Source organism: Musca vetustissima, unplaced genomic scaffold (assembly GCF_032173495.1).
Source record: "Musca vetustissima isolate MV318-11 ecotype Yass unplaced genomic scaffold, APGP_CSIRO_Mvet_v1 utg2750, whole genome shotgun sequence".
In the NCBI taxonomy this organism is placed as follows: domain Eukaryota; kingdom Metazoa; phylum Arthropoda; class Insecta; order Diptera; family Muscidae; genus Musca; species Musca vetustissima.
This window is the reverse complement of record NW_026884925.1, coordinates 281,053-301,486: the sequence shown is the minus strand read 5'-3', so window position 1 is coordinate 301,486 and position 20,434 is coordinate 281,053. Positions and strand designations below refer to the sequence as shown.

General features: G+C 33.6%; 2 protein-coding genes across 2 annotated transcripts; one reads left to right on the top strand and one right to left on the bottom strand.

Annotated features, from left to right (window-relative positions):
• Positions 1–1,066: 1,066 nt before the first annotated feature.
• On the bottom strand, positions 1,067–9,358 carry LOC133332011 (translation initiation factor IF-2, mitochondrial). The gene is made up of 9 exons (XM_061540396.1): positions 9,348–9,358; positions 4,327–4,459; positions 4,146–4,269; positions 3,343–3,864; positions 3,229–3,278; positions 2,957–3,171; positions 2,013–2,217; positions 1,301–1,958; positions 1,067–1,239 (listed from the first exon to the last, which is right to left on the bottom strand). Exons 1-9 carry the CDS (start codon positions 9,356–9,358, stop codon positions 1,067–1,069), a joined length of 2,091 nt encoding a protein of 696 aa, XP_061396380.1.
• Positions 9,359–9,534: 176 nt separating this feature from the next.
• On the top strand, positions 9,535–19,001 carry LOC133332010 (205 kDa microtubule-associated protein). The gene is made up of 2 exons (XM_061540395.1): positions 9,535–11,345; positions 16,773–19,001. Exons 1-2 carry the CDS (start codon positions 9,588–9,590, stop codon positions 18,999–19,001), a joined length of 3,987 nt encoding a protein of 1,328 aa, XP_061396379.1. The 5' UTR covers positions 9,535–9,587.
• The last annotated feature ends 1,433 nt before the right edge of the window (positions 19,002–20,434 follow it).

Below are 20,434 nucleotides of genomic sequence, written 5' to 3'. Positions count from 1 at the left end.
TTAAATCTGAAGTATATATGAAGCGTTCACTGCACCCTTTTTGAAAAATCTTAAATTTTATTGTTAAAACGAATATCCTCACAGCGGCAAAAACAATAGTCCTTCTGTTTCATAATTAGATTTTTAGCGTTGATCGCGTATTTAAACAAATTTAACATTGTCCTATTTTTATGCAGTGATTTCACTTACGTGCACGTTGAGACAGATAAGCGATTTAAGTATCTTTTGACTTGACTGCACAGAAATAATTGCAAGTGTTGTTTGTGTAGGAAAGTCATTATAAGCCAGACAGACGTACGGACATGTAAATCGACTCCAAATTGTCTGAAACGGATATTGGTCGAAACCAATATTTCGATGAGGCACTTTTTGCCGTAGCAAAGTGATATACCCTATTTAGTCATAAAAAACATACGAATATTAATGTTATTCATATAATCTAATAATTTGTCATATTATTACTTTGGGATCAAATCAGCTGGGTTTTGCAATTATCTTGTATAATTTTACCACACATGTTCTTGCCAGTTGTCTACACGTTTTTCACATGTCATTCAAAACATATCAAATGTAATTCGAGAATTCCATTAGTAATTCACAACATATAATTTTGTTGCTTAACATTAATTGCTGTATACAGCCTTAAAGTCAAAAGATTGGGAGTTTCAAAAAAAAAAGAATTTGAAGTGAATTTTTGTGTTTTTATTTCACATATTTATTTTCAAAATATTTATAGATATTTAGCAATTCTTGGAACGATTGCGCCTTTATTTTGTATATTAGTTGTTATTTTTATGTTAATGAGTTTATCAATGAATTATTATATAGAATATTGCCGTGTACCTCAGAAACACAATAGCAATTAGTTGCAGATCATCCATAAACAGCGATATTTACGGTGGCAGTGATTATTCAATTAATAGATTTATATGTTGTTACTATTCCTTCTTCAATTGAATACAAAATAGGAGAACTTTGATAATTGTTTTAATGCAAATACTAGAAAATCGTTCAAACGTAACAAAATATGTAGTGACAATGAGTTCCTTCCGCATTAAGGGTTTTATTAAAATCCTGGGTCCCAATCTGTTTTCTGAGGTTCCGTGCGAGTGGAATAGCACATAATTATATCACCAGCCTGTGGTATAACTTTGGTGTCCTTGAGCCGCAGTCCACATTCTACATCCTTCTTGATAGTATCTACTTCATTCTTTAAGTGACGCATGGATTCCAAAGCACCTATAAAAATCGACAGTCAGCTGTTACAGAAAATGACAAATATTGAATTGAGACAGTTTACCATCATATATAATTTCGCCATTTCTAATGAGACGGAATTTTTGTGATTTTTTCAAAACGCCTTTTGTACAGCGACTGCCCGCTACCGGCACTTCCTTGCGTCCTTCAGAAATTGAAAACATCTGCAAAACATTGGCTTCTCCCAAGATCTCTTCGACTTCTACTGGTGGAAGTTTACTGCTTATTTCTTCTTTCAAATCGTCGATTAACCGGTATATTATGTTACACAATCGTATGGACACATCACTTGAAACCTTAGCAGGTGGATCTACGGCAAATGCATAGATAATTGCATTAAACGACTTGGCTAATTCTACATCGGATTCTGATACATTGCCAACACCGTAGTGCACAATGTCCAGGCGACATTTGTCATGGCCAGTGTATGTTTCCAACACGTCTAAAATTGCTTCTACGGATCCATGAACATCTCCTTTCACAATAACACTAACGCGTGGAGTTCCATCGTCATCTACCACTTCCTTCGCTCGTGGACCCTGTCGCAAACGGAATCGACCTGCCAGTCGACGTGCATCCCGCTCTGCTCGGTACTTTGCCAAATGTTCTTCTTCTTTTTTTCTAATTTCATCTAAACTCTGTTCAGCTTTCTCTTTTTGTGCCTCGTGTTGGCGATATCTTAGAACAGAGTTGGCTTTTTTCTTAGGGATTAAATTAAATTAACGTAAGTTAGGAGAAAAAACGAGAATACATACTTCAGATTCCACTTCTAGAATCAAATCTCCTGCTAATGGTAGTTCTCGCCAACCAAGAATTTCTACAGGCGTTCCCGGCTCAGCTTTATCCATTGGTTTACCATTATGATCGAATAAGCCTCGTACTTTGGCATGTGCCAAGCCGCTTACAAGAACAGATCCTTTACGCAGAGTACCCCTTTTAACAATCGCCGTTGAAAGCTTTCTTGAAATAACAGACATGGTTAATATTGCAAATGTATTATGTGTTATTCTAAATGATAATTAGCTTATGATATTTAATTACATCAACATATGACATATAATTAAAGTCTATTATCATATACAGTGTTACCGTTGGGAATTTTAAAAAAGTAGCACAAAAAATCGTTCCCTCGAAAAAAGTCGCACAGAAAAGTAAAATCGTCAATAAAACTGTTCCTAGAATATATCAGAAAGCCTTGGACTTTAAAAATGAAGTAGACGAATCAAAATAAGTTTGAATTTACACATAAAAAGGAAAATATAACTTAACAAAAGCAGGAAAGTAAGGTCGCACAAAGCTTAAAAAGTTGCAAACAGAGTTACAAGGCATCAAAAAGGTTGCAAATTGCGACTTTTGTCGCACAACGGACCCTGATCATATATATTCATATCATATTCTGCAAAGTATATCGAATATAGTGATTTTTAGATAAGATTAATATTATTAGTTTTTTTCTTTGCTTTTAGTATGGGCATGTTTGTTGAAGTAGTTAAGCATAATGTATCCTCTTATTTGGCCCGGAGGCTTAGTATACATGTTAAAGCAGTTCAAATAAATAAAAGTATTTTAAAATGTGATATAATTTGGATTAACAAATATAGTATTTCAATTTAAATCTGATCCTTAGCCAATTGACCAATTGATATAACGACTGTTGAAAACTACAAATATGTACATAATTTTTGTTAAATAAACATACCCTCTACGTGGGTCCGTTTTTGATTCAACAACAACGCCTTCCATAAATCCAGTATAATCGCTTTTCAAGCCCATTAGTGTAGCCTGGGTACTAACAGCCTCTGCCAATAAATCAAGATTGGTACCCTTTAACGCTGAAATCGGTATGGCTTGGATGTCTCCACCAAAATCTTCCAAAGGCAACCCCATTTGAAAAAGTTCCTGCTTTGTCTTTTCCTGTAAGATAGCTGGCATATTATGAGAAATTTCTAAATGTGATTTCACAGTACTCACGATGTCTGCCTCGGGTTTGTCTATCTTGTTGATAGCTACAATTATAGGAACTTTAAGAAGAAACGGATAATAGGTTAACGATTAATAGAACACTGAATGTTATGACAAATTTACCTTGAGCCTCCTTTGCCAATAATATAACTTCCTTTGTTTGGGCCATTACTCCATCTTCAGCAGCAACCACCAGTACGATTATGTCTGTTGCAACAGCTCCTCTTGCTCGCATTGAACTAAACGCAGCGTGGCCAGGAGTGTCGAGAAATGTTACTTTATCACCATTTTCTAAAGTAACTGTGAACGCACCTATATGTTGTGTTATACCACCTGCTTCGCCAGATGCAACGTCGGCACCCCTTAGAGAATCAAGCAGAGTCGTTTTGCCATGATCGACATGACCCATTACAGTTACTACTGGAGGTCGCGGTTTTAATAATTCAGGAGGGGCTGGAGGTCTTGGCGTTACATCTTTGTCCTTACACTCTACATCTACATCGGCAAGCGTCGGTTCAGCTACAATGCGAATGCGAGTGCCCAACTTTTTGGCAATTTCTTGTATAATTTTTATGTCGTGTAATTGGGCTGTTGGTTCGATATTATCAGCATCCTTAACAAAGAGCATTGCTTCCTGTACATCATCTTAAATTTAACAATCAAATAATATCTATAAATTTCAATTCGAGTGTGGTATTCGGTAAATTATTGTAAACCCTAACTTCAGTATAAAGGCTAGCTATATCGACCAAGCCGAAAATAGATGTAGACTGAAAACAATTTGATTTTTTTTTTGCAATAAAGCTGCAATTCACATGCTTATTACAATTGAATGCGGTTTTGGGAAAAGCCCCATATTTGTGGCATTCCTTCCTCTGCTAGGTACCGTGCATATTCTTATAATATAAATTGAGTTCAAATCATACCTAATGATCTATTCATTGACTCTGATAATTGTTTAACGGTCATGTGCCTCCAAACCTCAACAGTTCCCTGTAGGTCTACTGTGTTCTTCTTTTTCGGAGAATATTCTATTATTTTCGGAGATTTCTGTAATGTAACAACCGGTAATAATGTAACCAAATTCTTAATTTTTGTTATTCTTACCTTCTCTTCGGCAGTTTTTCTTCGTTTCCATCTTATTTCACAAGTGGACAGATTTCTGGCGAATACCAACGGGCAATGGTGATATGATGTGAGGTTATAGACAGGACTTAACCGGCGAACAATGTTCAATGATCTAAAATAATAAATGCAAAAGAACTAAACGTGACACAACAAGATGGAGTTTTAAGCGTTCCAAAACAAATCCTGTTTGCAAACATTTTATTTCAAGTGTAAAATGAACGGCCGGAACTACACTAAAAATATACTTTAAATAAAGTACGTTAAAATAAGAAAAATAAATTTACATGTAACATCTAAACGGTATTTACATTATATCTTTTTATCGGGTTAGCCGACTTAATGGGGATTTATTTGACATATGTACAATGGAATTGACAATTTATATCCACTGGGTTAACGAAATCCGGTACAATGTAAACGTACTACTATAATATGTCTACATTTAACCGGATTTCGTTAACCCAGTGGGTTCCAATTGTCAATTCCTTTGCATATATGCCAAATAAATCCTCATAAAGTAGATTAACCCCGTAAAAAGTTCTAATGTATATGCCGTTTTAATCATGATTAAGGGCTGAATCAGGGTTCATAGTCCGAATTTACCATGATTTATCATACAAATTTAAATAATCGTGCGGCAGGGTTTATTTTAAATCATGATACTACTGAGATGCAACGCTGTTTTTGTACGAAAAAAACGGTTGCCAAATACAAAAATGAAAGATCAAAGGAAAATAAAAATTATTTATAGAATTTGTGTGTTTTAAGGTGTTTCCCTTTACTATCTAAACGATCACAGCATTGCAAAAACATTTCCATTGTTGTAATTCGTCATTTCATTTTCATACTGCAAGCAAATATTTTTGGCGCAAATTAATAATTTTGTATTTATACTAACAAACATGTGTAACAATTATGTGTAAACAATTTGGGTGTATTTTTATATATGTATATGTAAATATACTTATACCCATGGTATAATTATTACAGCTACCAACTGAATACAATGTTTTCTTAAGGTGGCTTGTTCAATCAAATCAAAATACATATTTTGTGTATGTGTGTTTTGTTTTGAATACAATGTCAGATAAATTCAAAATAAATTGAAATATATCAAGTTTAATTGAAATGAAAGCAAAGTTTTTAACACGTTCGTCTGGAATTAATTACTTTGTTATGGATGAAACAAACATTTTATGGTATTCCCTACTGAATTTTGGGAAGAAATCATAACCTTTCATTCACTTTTAGCGTTTTTAGTTATGTGTTGTTGCATATATTTATTTTATTTTTGGCAGAAGAGGCCACACGTGCATAGTTGCTTTTTTGTTATTCACCTTAAGCTGCCCTACCTTGTATTATTGTACCATGCTTATAGCCTTAGAATACTGCAAAAAGTATTAAGGGTGAATTGTAAAAAATAAAATTGCCTTTGATTTAATTAATATTTTAAGTTTTAAAGTGCGTTTATATTTACGAAATCCACATAATCTCAAATGACAATTTCATACGGTATACGTCTAATATAATCCACTGGATTTATTCATTTTGCTTAATTTGTTTAAAATGTATTTTCTGTTAAAGAAACTTGACATGAAAAATAAACAAAACCTTCAGCCATCCATTTTTTCAGGTTTATTTTGAGGTTTTGATTTAACTGCCTTGTACATAGCTTAGCCATGGTACAATGACAAGAGGTAGTTTGGTGGTACCGACTGATTACATTTTTTTTTTGTGGTGTTCCTTTTCTGTCAAAACAATAAATCAATTGGTATATATATTTTCAAAATAGGTTGCAAATAAAAGGGAAGAAATATAATTTAATCAAGTTTTCAACCCTAAACTTTGAAAAAAACTTGACATTCCGACTGATTACATTTTTTTCTTGTGGTGTTCCTTTTCTGTCAAAACAATAAATCAATTGGTATATATATTTTCAAAATAGGTTGCAAATAAAAGGGAAGAAATATAATTTAATCAAGTTTTCAACCCTAAACTTTGAAAAAAACTTGACATTCCATTCACGTTTCGCGATATTTTACGTATTTAATAGAATTGTAAAAATATGTCAAATAAACAAAAAATTTTGGAAATGTGACATTTTAAGACTTTGCACTAGACTACAGTATTAGTTAATTTCGTCAAGTATTTCTACTTTTTGTTATTGTACCATGGATGTAGCTGTATAGTTGGATTTAGCTACCCAAAATACATTTCTTTGGTACTTTTTTACAGATTCACTCCCAAAAAATTTGTTTAAACACACAAAACATATTTGAACTTATCCCGACTCATTACTTAAAATTCTTGAATTTAGCTGCACAGGGAATATCAAATTAAAAACAGTCTTACTTTTTAAAACATCATCGCAAACCACACAAAAGGTTCGTTCGTTTACTCAATAATTTGTACGAATTTGAACAAATTATTACAAAATGTTGTTCGTTTACCCAAAAGTCCAGTAAAAGAGAGTGAATTGAGAGAGCAGATTTAACAGTTGTGTTACTGAGTATTTGCAAATTCATACCAGGACAATTTACTCAGTAAGACTTTTCTTGTACCATCAGCTGATATTTAATCAGCTGTTTTGTTATGTTTTGTAAACAAACAAAAAATTGTTCTCAAGAAAATTGATTGTTTTGTGAATTTTATATTATTTTGTATCATTAAATACCAAAATGGATGAAGAAAACGCAAGTATTTAAAAATAAGGTAATACAAGAGTAATTGGCGAACGATTTTTTAGGTTCCAAATCCAAACAAAAAAGTGTGCATCCCTAACATGTCTGGAACACCATCGGTTATGTCCACCCCAATATCAATTGCAGATACAGGAATAACAGGTCACAAACTTTTAAATGGTTGTGGGGAACAAACAACATCAATTTTCCGCTTGTTATCCATTTTTCTAATAAAAATGCTGTTTTTTAGTTTGAGCCAATTTGTTTGTTGTTTTAATCAGCTGTGTCGAAACAATCTTTTTACTGGATGTTGTTCGTTTACTTTTTGCAGTTTTCTCTCTTGAAAAGGAAAAATTCGTATTTACTCTCTGCAAATTCTTACTGAGTAAATATTACTTGGAAAGTAAACGAACGAACCTAAAATGGCTATCGTTTTTAATCATTGCCTCTTGTTATTGTACCATGGTAAAAAGTACTGTATTTCGTTTTTAAAATAAATCATTTTTTATAATTTGTATGTTTTGTTTACATTTTTGAATAAAAGACACTCAAAGGAATTAAAAATTTAAACCCACTCGGTTAACCAAATCCGCTTCAATGTAAACGACCTTTTATAAAATGCAACTTTAAACAAATAAAATTGTTTATATATTACAACGTTACTTAAAATCCAACGAGGCGTATAAAATTATTAAATTTCCCCAATATGGCAAAATATTTTGTAGGGCCGTATTACCCTAACAACGTTACCTAAAATTCAACGAAGCGTACAAAAATATTCAACTTCCCCACTATGGCAAAATGTTTTGTACGGCCGTATTACTCAAATACGTCGAATCCATTTCTCTTAGCGAACTAAACAAAATCGCGAAATAAAATTAAAAATTTATAAAATGTGTTCAAATATTTGATATTCTTATTGAAAAAAATTATATTTCTTTATGTTTAGTTTCTTTTTTTCAACAAAAGAAAACAAACAAAACTACATTCTGTCATAGTTGAATTTTTTCAACTTTGAAAATTTGTACGTCGACATATTTCGGTAACATTCATAAAAATACATGTGTTCTACTTTTGGGGTGAAAAACGTCGAACGAGCTAGTTGAATTTTAGGTAAGGCTGTAATACGTCGAATTGACATATCTTACGACCTAAAACAAAATTAAAAAAATATAAAATATATTCAAATATTTTACATTTTTATTGAAATTTTCATATTATTTCTGTTTCGTTTCTATTGTCAACAAAAGAAGAAAAAAAACCAAACTAAGTTCTGTCATTGTTGAATTTGTTCAATTTCGAAAATTCGTACGTCTACGTATTTCGGTAACATTTTTATAAATACATGTGTTTTACTTATGTGGTGAATAACGTCGAACACCCTAGTTGAATTTTAGGTAGTGCTCTTATTTTTCAAAACATCACACATGTAGTTACTAATTTTTATACGACTTTGGCATAACAAACCACAATATGAAAAAAAAGAAAATTATTATATGCTTTAGCCTTCCTTAAATAATTGTACCATGACAGTTTCATTAATTTGTATTATTGCTTCGGACAATATGGTAACAATCATCCACTTTTACAAAGCTAGTTTTTAGTTGAGTTCGCCGGCAAAGTGGATTTATCCATACCGACCTTGGAGTTTGGCAAAAGTCTATAAATAGGAGATACTAATTTTTATCCCTTTTATTCTTCCACTTCACTTCATTGTGTGCTTGTGTGGTTGGTTAAGCGTATTTTCAGTATTGCAAGGAGTTTGAATAAGAGCGAGAGAGATTGTTTAATAATTAAACAATTAAATACATACGTATATAGACAAATAAAAAGCGCAACGGAACATACAGTGAGTTTGGAGTGCACTAACATTACAGAAATTAAATTAAGTTACCAACTCGGCAATTGCCAAATTGCGAAACCAGAAAAGAGCAAGAAAAAGTAGGCGCGTCTTTTCAAATTCTCTCCATTTGCAAATTAACAATTTAAAAATAGACAAAGTTCATTCAGTGATGGTGGTGGTGGTCTTGGTTAATGAGAAAAAGATGAAAAAAAAACATTTTCTAAAGTTTATCTTCCTGTAGGATGCAAAATACGTGCTCCGCTTGAACATTATACAGATTTTTCAGTGCGTGCAAAATTATATGTGTATGTAAAAATAGATATATAAAGAATAGAAGACATTTCAAAAGAGAATCGGCAAAATAAAAGGTGAATCACGCGAAACAAATTTGTGCTTGCATTTACTGCGAGTGAGCGAGCGAACGGACCACTCATTTCGAATGAAAGAAATTATATTTATAATTATTATAGTCATACAGTCCAGTCATATTTTCGCTTTTCTTTTCTCTTTGCCTTTGTAGGTTGTAAGGAAGAAGGACTATTTGTCGACAAGAAGAAGTGAAAGGAAAGGAAAAGCAGGAACGAAACGACCAACCATCTTGGTGGCGCAGGACAAAAGTTAGGTGTAAACGGTGTTAAAAAGAGAGCGGCGAGAGAAAAGGGATCGGCTCAAGCAGAAAAAAAGGAGTTGCTAACTTCAGGGTACACTTAAGTAAAATGGAGGACCATGAAATTTTGGATCAATTTTTAGAACACAGACAACAAAATTTTGTCATAGATAATATGAACGCCGTTGCCGGCTGTGGTGGTATTGGGGTTGCTGATGTTGTTGGCAGTGGTGGCGAAATCTTGGGCGTTAAATACGATGAACAACTTCAAGCCGAAGAACATGACGTTGGCGATGATGACGAATTGAAGTACGTTAAAGAAGTGCAACAGAGCGAAAAACAACAGACGGGTGGTAAAGACTTTGGTGATTACAACAGCGGCAATGAGTTGGCAGAAAATGAAGAGGCAACACAGCAATACAAAATTGGCCATGGCGATGTTGCTGCTGTTGACATGAAAGATGAAAAAGAAATCGCAAATGTTGTGAGTACCAATTCCAACGACGAACACAATGGAATTAACAAGACTGAAGAACTGCAACAACAAGTAATGGAAAATATCAATAATAATCCTCAAAACACAAATTCCCCACTAAGCTTTGAAAAGTCGGAGGAGGAGGAGGTGGAGGAGAACAAGAAATACTCTGCCAATGGTGGTGATGAGGAAGACATAAGTTCGTTGGCCTCGAATGGCACAAGTTCTTTGAGTGAAAACGTGGCACAACAGTTTGCGAACGGAATGGAAAAGACTAAGGAGCTTTCGACGCCCCTGGGCGATATGGATATACAATTACAACCAAATGTCAATATTGAGGGAACGCATTGCCCACTAAATCCAGATGCTAAAGAATTTGTCCCTAATTTCGGGTCCAATCCAGCATCTCCACTTTCGCCACATCCTAACGATATTATGTCGTCCAATTTCGACAGTAACGACTTCTTTGGACAAGCCCCGTCGGCTGTACCTCGTCGTCTAATGGATGATGATGATTTTGTTGCACACAGCCCAAGAAAAGGTCGCTGCGGGGACATGGATGTCATCTCCTTACCGGCCGAACAGGAATTCGATGAGGAAGCTGACAGACGTCCTCATGAATTAACACAAGACGAAGTAGTATTATCGGATAACAACATGCAATTTGATATGCCGAACACTGAAGTAGTTAGCAGCGAACCCATATTAGATATGAACGAAGACCAAGGTCCCGAGACGTCTGTTGACCCTGATGAGGATATGGCCAAAGAACAGGCATTTGAAAAGATATCCTTAATCGAAAATGATGTTATGAAACAGTCAATATACATGGCAAGTGATGAGCCTATTGAAGATGTTTTAAACAGCGTTCAACCAATACCAACAGAAATTGATAGCGTCAACAATTCATTCATGGATGACTTTACTGTTGAGAAAGACTTCGTTGGTGAGAAAGAACAACTGCAAACAGAAGAAAAGGAACATATATCCAATTCTCCATCTACTGAGGAAATGCAAGTCGAACTTGAAAATGCTCCGCCATCGAATAGTGGCACCTTTGATAACCTAATGTATGCCGAAGGTCAGATGATCAAAGATACAAATGAATCTGTAGGGGATGTCCAAAAGGAGGAGCTCCTTTGTCCCACAGAAGTCTCTCACGAACAGCCACTGCCATCGACGCTTGGTGGCAGTATTGATCAACCCTGTTCCGAAATAATAGACGATTTTATTCAGGGTGATGTTGATACCTTGTCAAATCCATCACATGTCGATGAGAAGCATTTAATGGAAGAAACCAAAGAGACGCCTATAAGTATTGTTCAGGAAAACTGCGACTTGGAAGACCAAATGGGCAAAATGTCATTGAATGCTGATGATGAATGTATGCAGGTATGTATTTGTTTGACTTAAAAATTGAAAATATCCTATCTCATCATCATGATCAACTCTTATAAAACTTGAAGAATATCGAAAATATTGTAATCACGATTTTAAAATAGATAATTTGAAGCCGTCATACCCATTCGAATTCCCAACAATTTACACTTTGGGAAGCATTTACATAGTCGTATGGTAATAGAATATTGTTATGGGTAATTGCTTATCGTAGCAATTATGCTTGACCTTATTGGGAATTATTGTTGACATCTAACAAATTAGTAGAATTTGTTGGAAATATAATGTGCGTCGCATGCGGATGGATTCATAGCATCTTGCGAACGTTGAATGACGAATCGTTGGTTTTGGAGCTAATTGGAATGGAGAGAGTTATTCCATCACAATTGTATGTGTGGTACATGATTGTTCACCTTCATCAATTGTAACCAGATTATTTAAACAATGCCTCAACAAGATCGAAGCAGTTGTTCAGAGAATAAGAATATTCAAATGGGTACATTAGTGCGAAACCCATACAATCAACCACTATCAAACACCCCAACGTTTGCCTTTCCTACATATTTAAAACCAAAACCATCTATCATATCTTTGAATATTTCGTGGCTTTACAAAAATGGACATTTGGAAAAATATATACTAAAAATATACAATTGTTGCCACATTTCATTCATATATTACTCATTCGCGCTTTGTACATACAAGTAAATTATACGAATGACCATAGTTATATTACATCCACCACGCACCACGAATTTCGGATGTTATGTCGACTTTGTTAAAGGTTGTGCTACATACGTTTTGCTATTGCCTTGCTCTGCGGCGCAGACTGTGTGCGATTTTCTATTGGGTCTTACAATTTCATTTGCCGGCATTCATTTAAATTTACTGCAAGCAGTGCTGCTGTTTGGTTGGAACTCAGTCAGTCTGTTGATGTCATCGTTCGTTGTATTTCTAGAAATTTATATGTTTTCACAGAGCGTCTGTGTGTATGTGTCGCACAAGTACGTACATACAAACTACATAACTCCACTCTTTTGTACCAACAATGGTTTTACCAAAAGAAGACATAACAAAATGATGAATAATTGAAATGAGTCAGAAACAAAATATTGAACGTTCAAATATTATTGATGGTAATTAGTATAATTGATAAAACTTCTGCTAAAGATATTAATAGTATACGTTATTGCAAGAATTGTATGTGAATGCAATTTTATCCTGTCAAGAAGTACCCTGTCCGGGACTAAAAGTGAAAGTTTCACGCACATACATCAATCACACGCCGGTTTTTGTTGGTTTGGGAAATGAAGAAATTCCTATGAAACTAGTGTAATATACAAAAGAAAAAGAAATATGACGAGTAATGAATTTCCTAAATTTTACTAAACAGCAAGAGAAAAAAAACGATTAAATGAACAAGTCATTAACCCGTTATGGCATCAAGCTGTGTTCATGGGAAGTATACATACAACTTAATTTATGAAGAACGAGAGGGTACAACATGTACTCCGAATAACAATGCAAATGGTAAATTTTCTGATAGAGTTGGGTCTAATGTTTTTTTCTTCTGAAAACAATTGGGCTATATATATATACATTAACATCGATATAATACGAACCTCGCGAATCCGTATTACTTTTCGCAACATTGCGTATTCTATAATCCGGATTGTTTGACACTTAATCCATTTTTATGTTTTTTTTTTTTAATTAACATCTCTCATAGCAAAAAATATTTGTATAATTGTTCTTTGATGACAATGTGATGCCAACACCGACTTTTGTACGTTGTTCGATCTCTTGAATCACCAAGAAATTTGTCCCATCCCTAACAACTAAGCATTATCGAAAATAAATTAATTTTGACAGCTTGAAAATATTTATAAAATTTTCAAACTTTTTTAGTAATATTGAAAATGATGAATGAAAAGTAAAAAATTGTCTAGTTTTTATATAGGCAGCAGGATGCAAATTTTGTTATCTACATAATGCAATGTGAATTTCTTTCCCCATGGTTCTAATTAGCGTACAAAACAAGAAACAAATTTTGACAGACAAACAAAAAATTTATAAAATTTTTATATGTGACATTTGAATTTAGAAAATATAAAAATGTATGAAAACAACAATATTTTTAGAAAAAAATGGAAAACATGAATTAAAAGTAAATAGATATGGTTCTAATTAGCAGGAGAAAGAGAATTAATTTTTCTAATATCCATATGTGATTCATGTAAATATGTTAAATTTTGGCGTAAAACAAGAAACAAAAAGTTTGAAATAAAAAACTCTGATGACATGAATTAGGAATAGTGTTGTATGAACGGGTTAATTCATGTACGTAATTCTGAGAGCGAACTACGTTGTTCGAATGCCCGTCAGAACATGGCATGAAATCAGTTAATTTTTTTCAGGACGTTGTGATATTGAATTTCGGGGTACATTATATTCTTCAGACATGTCTCTTAGTGATATTCCAATCGTTTTTCTAATTGCCCACACAGATTTTCGTGTCGATAATTGGCCCCTGTCGCACTTATACGACAAATCGGTATGATGAAAGTCGTTACAATACGCCAAATTTGTCGTTCAAGATTCTTTAGACGACAGCATACAAAAAAATAATAAAAATATGTTAAGATTGCATTTTAACAATATTACTGTTACGTTAGATTTTATTTTATTGCATTTCTCAATATTCATAAGAATTACACTTACCAGAAAATTACAAAATTATATAGTTTTTCCAATACAATATAAAAAGGGTTCTAAAAGTACAATTTCTGCTTTGGTTTTGTAACAGAGTAAAAAAATCTATTACAAAATTTAACGTTGTCGTAAATTCATGGTATAATACATGGTACAATTATAAAAAAACAGCAACATCCACATGGAAATTTGTTGTTGTAAGTTCTACTAGTGTCAATATGAATTTGACAAAAAATGTTTTTAAAAATCAAACAAATTATCATCAAATTATTTTTATTTTGAAAATGAAATATTTTCAAATCCTCAAAATAAAAATTGAAAAAGTTTCATGAAGAAAATCTTTCTTCAAGGAATATTTCTCGCTATTCCAGCATTTTCCTATAATGTGTTACACATATATGTGTAACACATATGAAAATGCTGGGAAGCGATAGAAATATAAATTTGAAAGATTTTCTTCATGTGTTTCAATTTTTATTGAGTAAATTGAATACGGGAGCACATTTAATAATGAACAATTTCAAATTGTATCAAATTTTCCTGTTGGGTGATTTTTAAAAACATAATTTGTCAAATTCATATTGACACTAGTATTACGTTGGAATCAAATCAGCTGGGATTTGCTGTTACCTTTTATAATTGTACCATGTCGTAAATTCTACATAATACCCACCAAAAAAAGTCGTAGTCGACTACACCCACCGTAATAAGGGTGCATATTTCCACATAATCAATTTCAGTTGTATATGATATGACCACCACTGTATGATCTCGCATACGAATGTTATAAAAAATCTGACGATTGTGTTCACGATTTGGTGGAGTTTTTTTAAGTATAACAAGAAGCCCCATCAAGTTAATGAGCTAAAATGTTGTTCACACCAAATGGAAAATATGTTTTCCCATTTAGGGAGAAAACCATTTTAGACTTAATCCCCTGCGTAATGTTTCCCAAACTCAACCAGCCAACGAATCAATGTGTGTTTTGAATTTAAGTATCCAATATAATAATATCCTATATATAAACATATAATTCTCAAATAGTTTAATTCGTTCGCACCATACAAAGATGCCCAAATCAAATAAATGTGTCCCAATGATGAATTGTTTGATTAATAAATTGAATTGAAATTCGAAGATTAAATATAGTAGGCAAATCATTAATGTATCTGTTTAAAGACGAAATTGCCAAATTTTCATTTGTTCACAATTTCGTTAATTAACGAATATCTTCGAAAATTATACAACTGTTATAAACTAAATTTATTTATTATTGTATACTTATAAAACCTGTAGCCTTTTCGATTGTTCGATAGCTATGATGATCGGTGTACTAAACGGTGGACCCAACATTTCGCTGCGTAACACTTATAACATAACATAATTGTTTAGGGTATAAAAACAACTTTTACAAATTCGCTACTTTTCTGGAGACTTTTATATTTATATGTACGATCTTTGAAAACTCGTTCCAAAATCACAAATTTCATTTCGTTTATTTCACATGTAATTCCAGGCGATCGAGCCCATTAACGAACAGAATTACAATATACATCGTACACAATTAAATATATCTTAAAAGATAAAACTACTCCAGGTAGCATAAATAATAGGTGTGTCTGGTTACTTTTCCAGTAACATTTATTCAGTAAGTTCTAGTCTACTGGGAAAAGTAAACAGACAACATTTAGTAATATTTATCAAATAAAACGCTGATTCAAGAAAACATTTATTTGCGCAAAAAAAAAAAACAAAAGACGAGCACAAAGTATTGCATTTAATAATAAAAATAAAATGAATAATAAAAGTAAATTTGATTTGGTATGTTCCCCGGGAACATTTAAGTTTCCTGCATCAATATATTGCCCTCTATCTGGAACTTACCTAAAAATATATAAGGAATTAGTTTCTAATTTAATGAAACTTTGCATTACTTACGAATTTTGTTCCATTTTCTGTAATTTTTATACAACATAATTTCAAATTGAACTTTGCAAATTAAAAAAATGTTTTGAAAAATCTTTGTGTTTGGTCATAAAACAGCTGATCCAAAAATGGCTGAGTTTGCAAAATCTTACTGCATAAAATTCTTTCAGTAAACTCAAGTAAGTTTGTTGTTGCTGAACTGTCAAAATTGCTCTCTCACTTGGCTCTCTTTCACTGGATTTTTGGGTAAACAGACAACATTTAGTAAAGTGGGCCACACACGTCAAACATGTGCATTCGATCGGTGTGAAGCTCCTAGCCCACACACGTCAAACGGATCCACAAAACTTCATTTCTTATTTATTTTTGAAGCCTTAAGATGGACAGTGATAGTTATGTCGGAAAAAAGACCTAATATTTTTATTTAATATAAATTTATTAAATACTTTTCTTTTATTCAGGGAAAACATTTTTTATTGCCACACTGTAGAGTATGTGTAAAAAACATAAAAAAAATCTTCCAAAACGTTTTTTTGCATATGTTTGACATTGTCCGCTGATCCACACTCCACGAAATTTCGCAACAAATGAGAAAATATCCACACACCAGGCCACAAACGTCAAACATGTGCGCGTCGCACAACGAAAAATTAAAAAGATTTAATTTCTTTCGAACGGCATATTAAGCAAAAAAAAAAAAAAATCATCCAAAACTATCTTTCTATAAATACTTAATTTGTATACTATAATTTGTATTAAAAAATATGAAATTTGTATTTGTAGATGGATGAAACTTCCCCTGCTGCTACCGTAACCGAAGACATCACTAAACCCGCTGAACACTTGTTGTTGGAAACAGAATATAAACCATTGGAAATTTCTGAGGATTTACTAAGTAATATTCAGGAAATGTCAATTGATGAAAATGAAATGGTTGCTAACGAAGTATCCTGCGACAAAATTAGTTCCAATATTTTTACTGGCCCATCAGAAATCAATGAGCTGGAAAAATTAGAATCTGTTGATAAGTGTGAGAACCAACCTTCGTTGGAACCACTTAGTGTATGCGAAGTTATCCAATCTCCAAATGAAGATTTAATCAATAGTAAACCATCGGATACCGATAATGTGCCAGAGGTATTAGAACCTTTGTCTTCTGCCCAAGGAACAGAACAAGCACAAAATGAAAATCAAACTCTTGAGGAAACATCGAATGTGTCCCACATGGACACACCTTCCGAAGAAAAAGTTGAAGATTTACTAGACCTTGAAAATCCATTGAAATCTGAACTGGAAGTATCTACACCAGATGACAATCAAAGTCATGAGGAAATATCACATGAGATACACATGGACACTCCTTCCGAAGAAAAATCTAAAGATACCGCAGAACAAACCTCACAGGAAACAACAAATTTGATCAATGATGAGAGTTCTGAAGTACATGTGTCTACAAACGACACAACGATGGAATTAGTTAATAATTCCTTGGATGCGAAGAGTGAAATTGAACAGTCTAATAGCGGAGCAGTAGATGCAATTCACGAAAACTCGAATCCCTTTGAAAATACAATGGAAAACGAAAAACTTATGTGTGATAATAGCATTGTGTCACACACACTTGAATCTACAGTTAACGACATTAACGGATCGCACCCAAAACCCGAAGAAGGAATTCAACAAATATCAGAAGAGCAGACTGTTGTAGCAACTACTACTACCGAAGAATCAGAACCAGAAAAATCTAGCAACGAGGCAGCTGATGTTGTGCCCGTAGTTTCATCTATTGTTGACAAAATTCCATTGGCATCAACGGCAACTAAGGCTGATGATGCTAAAAAACCTATATCGAAGGCAACAGCTGGTGCAACGAAGTCAAAACCACCATCAGCAACTGCACCATTGACTAAAAAGTCGACAACATTGAAATCAGCAACTGGAGTTGCGGCGAAACCTAGAGTTGCTCCAACCAAACCAAGCAGTGCTGCTACTGTCGGTGACAAGAAACCTATTAAAATGGCTACTACTGGCGTTGCTGGTCCACGTAAAACCGCTACTACAAGTGGTACGTCTACAACTAAAACAACAACGAAAAATATTTCGGGTACATCAACAGTTCGTTCTGTACCCTCTGCAACCAATGCGAAGACTTTGACATCCAAGCCAACAACAACTACTCGCACAACTGCATCAACGTCATCTACAACACGCAAGCCTTTGTCATCAAATGCCACAACTACGTCTACTACAAAGCCTCGACCAGCATCCGGTAATACATTGGCTGCTACTAAGCCAACTACACTTGGAGTTTCAGCAGCAAATGCAGCTGCCAAACCCAAAGTTACTTCACCACGCGCCACTTTAACGTCGCAACTGCGTAAAACAGCACCAGGTGCTACGACTGCAGGAGCCAAAAGCCCAACTAAAAATACTACAACATCCAGCTCAGTGACTAAAACGACGTCATCTTCTGTCGGATCACGCACTAAAACAACAACATCCACTACGACAGTTACTACAACAACCAAACAATTTACTGCTCGTCCAGCTCCCAAGACAACTTCATCTGCTGTAGGATCCACATCTACCACCAATAGACGCCTAACAGTTGGTGGCACAGCCAACGTATCCACTACCACACAAGCGTCATCAAAGACAACCACGAGTGCTACACAACGAAAATCGTCACCAACAAAACCAGTTGCTGGTAAGACACCTACGAAGTCGTCAGCCACATCGTCCATTGGTGCTAAAACTACAATGAAACCTATAACAAAATCCAACACTCAAAAAACTACCGAACACAAATTGAATACACAAACAAAACCTGTTGCTGGAGAGAAGGAACTGAATGGAAACGCATCACCTATCAATGATGCGCCAATCGAGCCCCAACAGCCTACATCAGAAAATGGCGAACAAATCGTTCCTAACACCAGCGAATTATTAATTCCGAGCGAGGGTGATGGCAACACCGAACAACCAATGCAAGTTGAAATGAGTAGTGCTTAACACTCTCAAGGAGCTTATTTTTTCAACTAAAATTGTACTCATCAAAAGCTTTTCTCGTAAAAGCATATTGCATGTAAACGAACCTTTATTTGAATCAATTTTAGTGGCAATCTGCAATTGGTCCGCCGATCATAAAAAATTGAATTTATTGTAGAAATTGTCGAACTCTGATAAAAATAGTTTTTTTTTCGATTGCAGACTAATTGCAGTAATCGCCTGAAACTTAATAATTAAAAAAAGTATTTGAAACACATTTATTATACCACAGATGCATACTTAAATCGAGAATTCATTGTAAAAGTGACTTGGGAATCCATGGCTTGGTTCATGGGAATATAGCTGCCAACATGTTCGTGCAATAATGCGAATCAAAATAAACACTGACACATACAACATGTGTTCTTACTGGCGTTTTCTCCGGTAGCACGAAAATCGCAAGTTTTGCTAACCAAGTCTCTTTTAAAGTATTCTGATCACGAAAAAATATTAATACTATTTTCTTAACCAGAAGATGTCTACCAATCATATCTAGAGTAGTTTTTATAAAAACAGTTTGTGTTTATGAACAAAAAAAAAACGAGAAAATTTTAATTTATATTTTTATATGCATGCTCTACATATTTAGTCTTCTATAAGCATATTTATATTCGCTATTACTAATATTGAACTACTCAACTCTACAGGACTCGTTAATGAACAACACTCAAAAACACATACATACAACTTTCAATTATATTCGTTTGTGTTTCGTTTATTTATTTCATTTATTTATCGAACTTGGTTTCAGCTTACCTTTTTCGTTTATTCAATGAGTTATTTTTATAGACTGTTATGGTTTTAACTTGATGTGAATTTCAAATCTGTTCCTGTTACGATGAAACGCTGAAATTCCATTTCAATGTTATTTCTCCTTGTTCCCAGTGTATTATTTTTATTTTATTTCGCGTTTTACCTATTTTTTTAAAGAAGCAAAAAATTATGTTTTTGTATGCGAGTATTTAAAAAATATATATTATACCTTGTGAAGTAACGTTTACTTAATTTTTGGTTTGTTTTTATTTTATTGTTTTTGGACCCATGGCGGTCTGTTGGCGGACGGACGATATGGTTTGAAAGATAATCATTTTGACTGTGCTTGAATTTTCACCTTACTTAGTGCCCTATTCTTTGATTTGCCTTAAACAGATATTTTTCAATTATTAAAATTATCGATAAATAACGTAACGTTTGCATATTCTCTTCATATATATTGCTTGAGTAAATACGATTGTTTCTTTTTTATTATTCTGCATATTATACATTAATACTTAACATAATTAACAGAGTTTTCTGAAAAAAAATACACTCCGATTCCCGAATTTGACATAAAGAGACTGAAAAACATTTTAAATACTATATTTACTGCTATTTAAAATATGGAATTTATTCAGAAG

Bases quoted from the DNA above. Each gene is read 5' to 3' on its own strand.
- LOC133332011 (XM_061540396.1), bottom strand. The intron at 1,959-2,012 runs GTATGTATTCTC...TTAATCCCTAAG, and splicing joins TTCTAGAAGTGGAATCTGAA to AAAAAAGCCAACTCTGTTCT. The intron at 1,240-1,300 runs GTAAACTGTCTC...CGATTTTTATAG, and splicing joins TGGCGAAATTATATATGATG to GTGCTTTGGAATCCATGCGT.
- LOC133332010 (XM_061540395.1), top strand. From the start codon at position 9,588: ATGGAGGACCATGAAATTTTGGATCAATTTTTAGAACACAGACAACAA. The intron at 11,346-16,772 runs GTATGTATTTGT...TTGTATTTGTAG, and splicing joins CTGATGATGAATGTATGCAG to ATGGATGAAACTTCCCCTGC.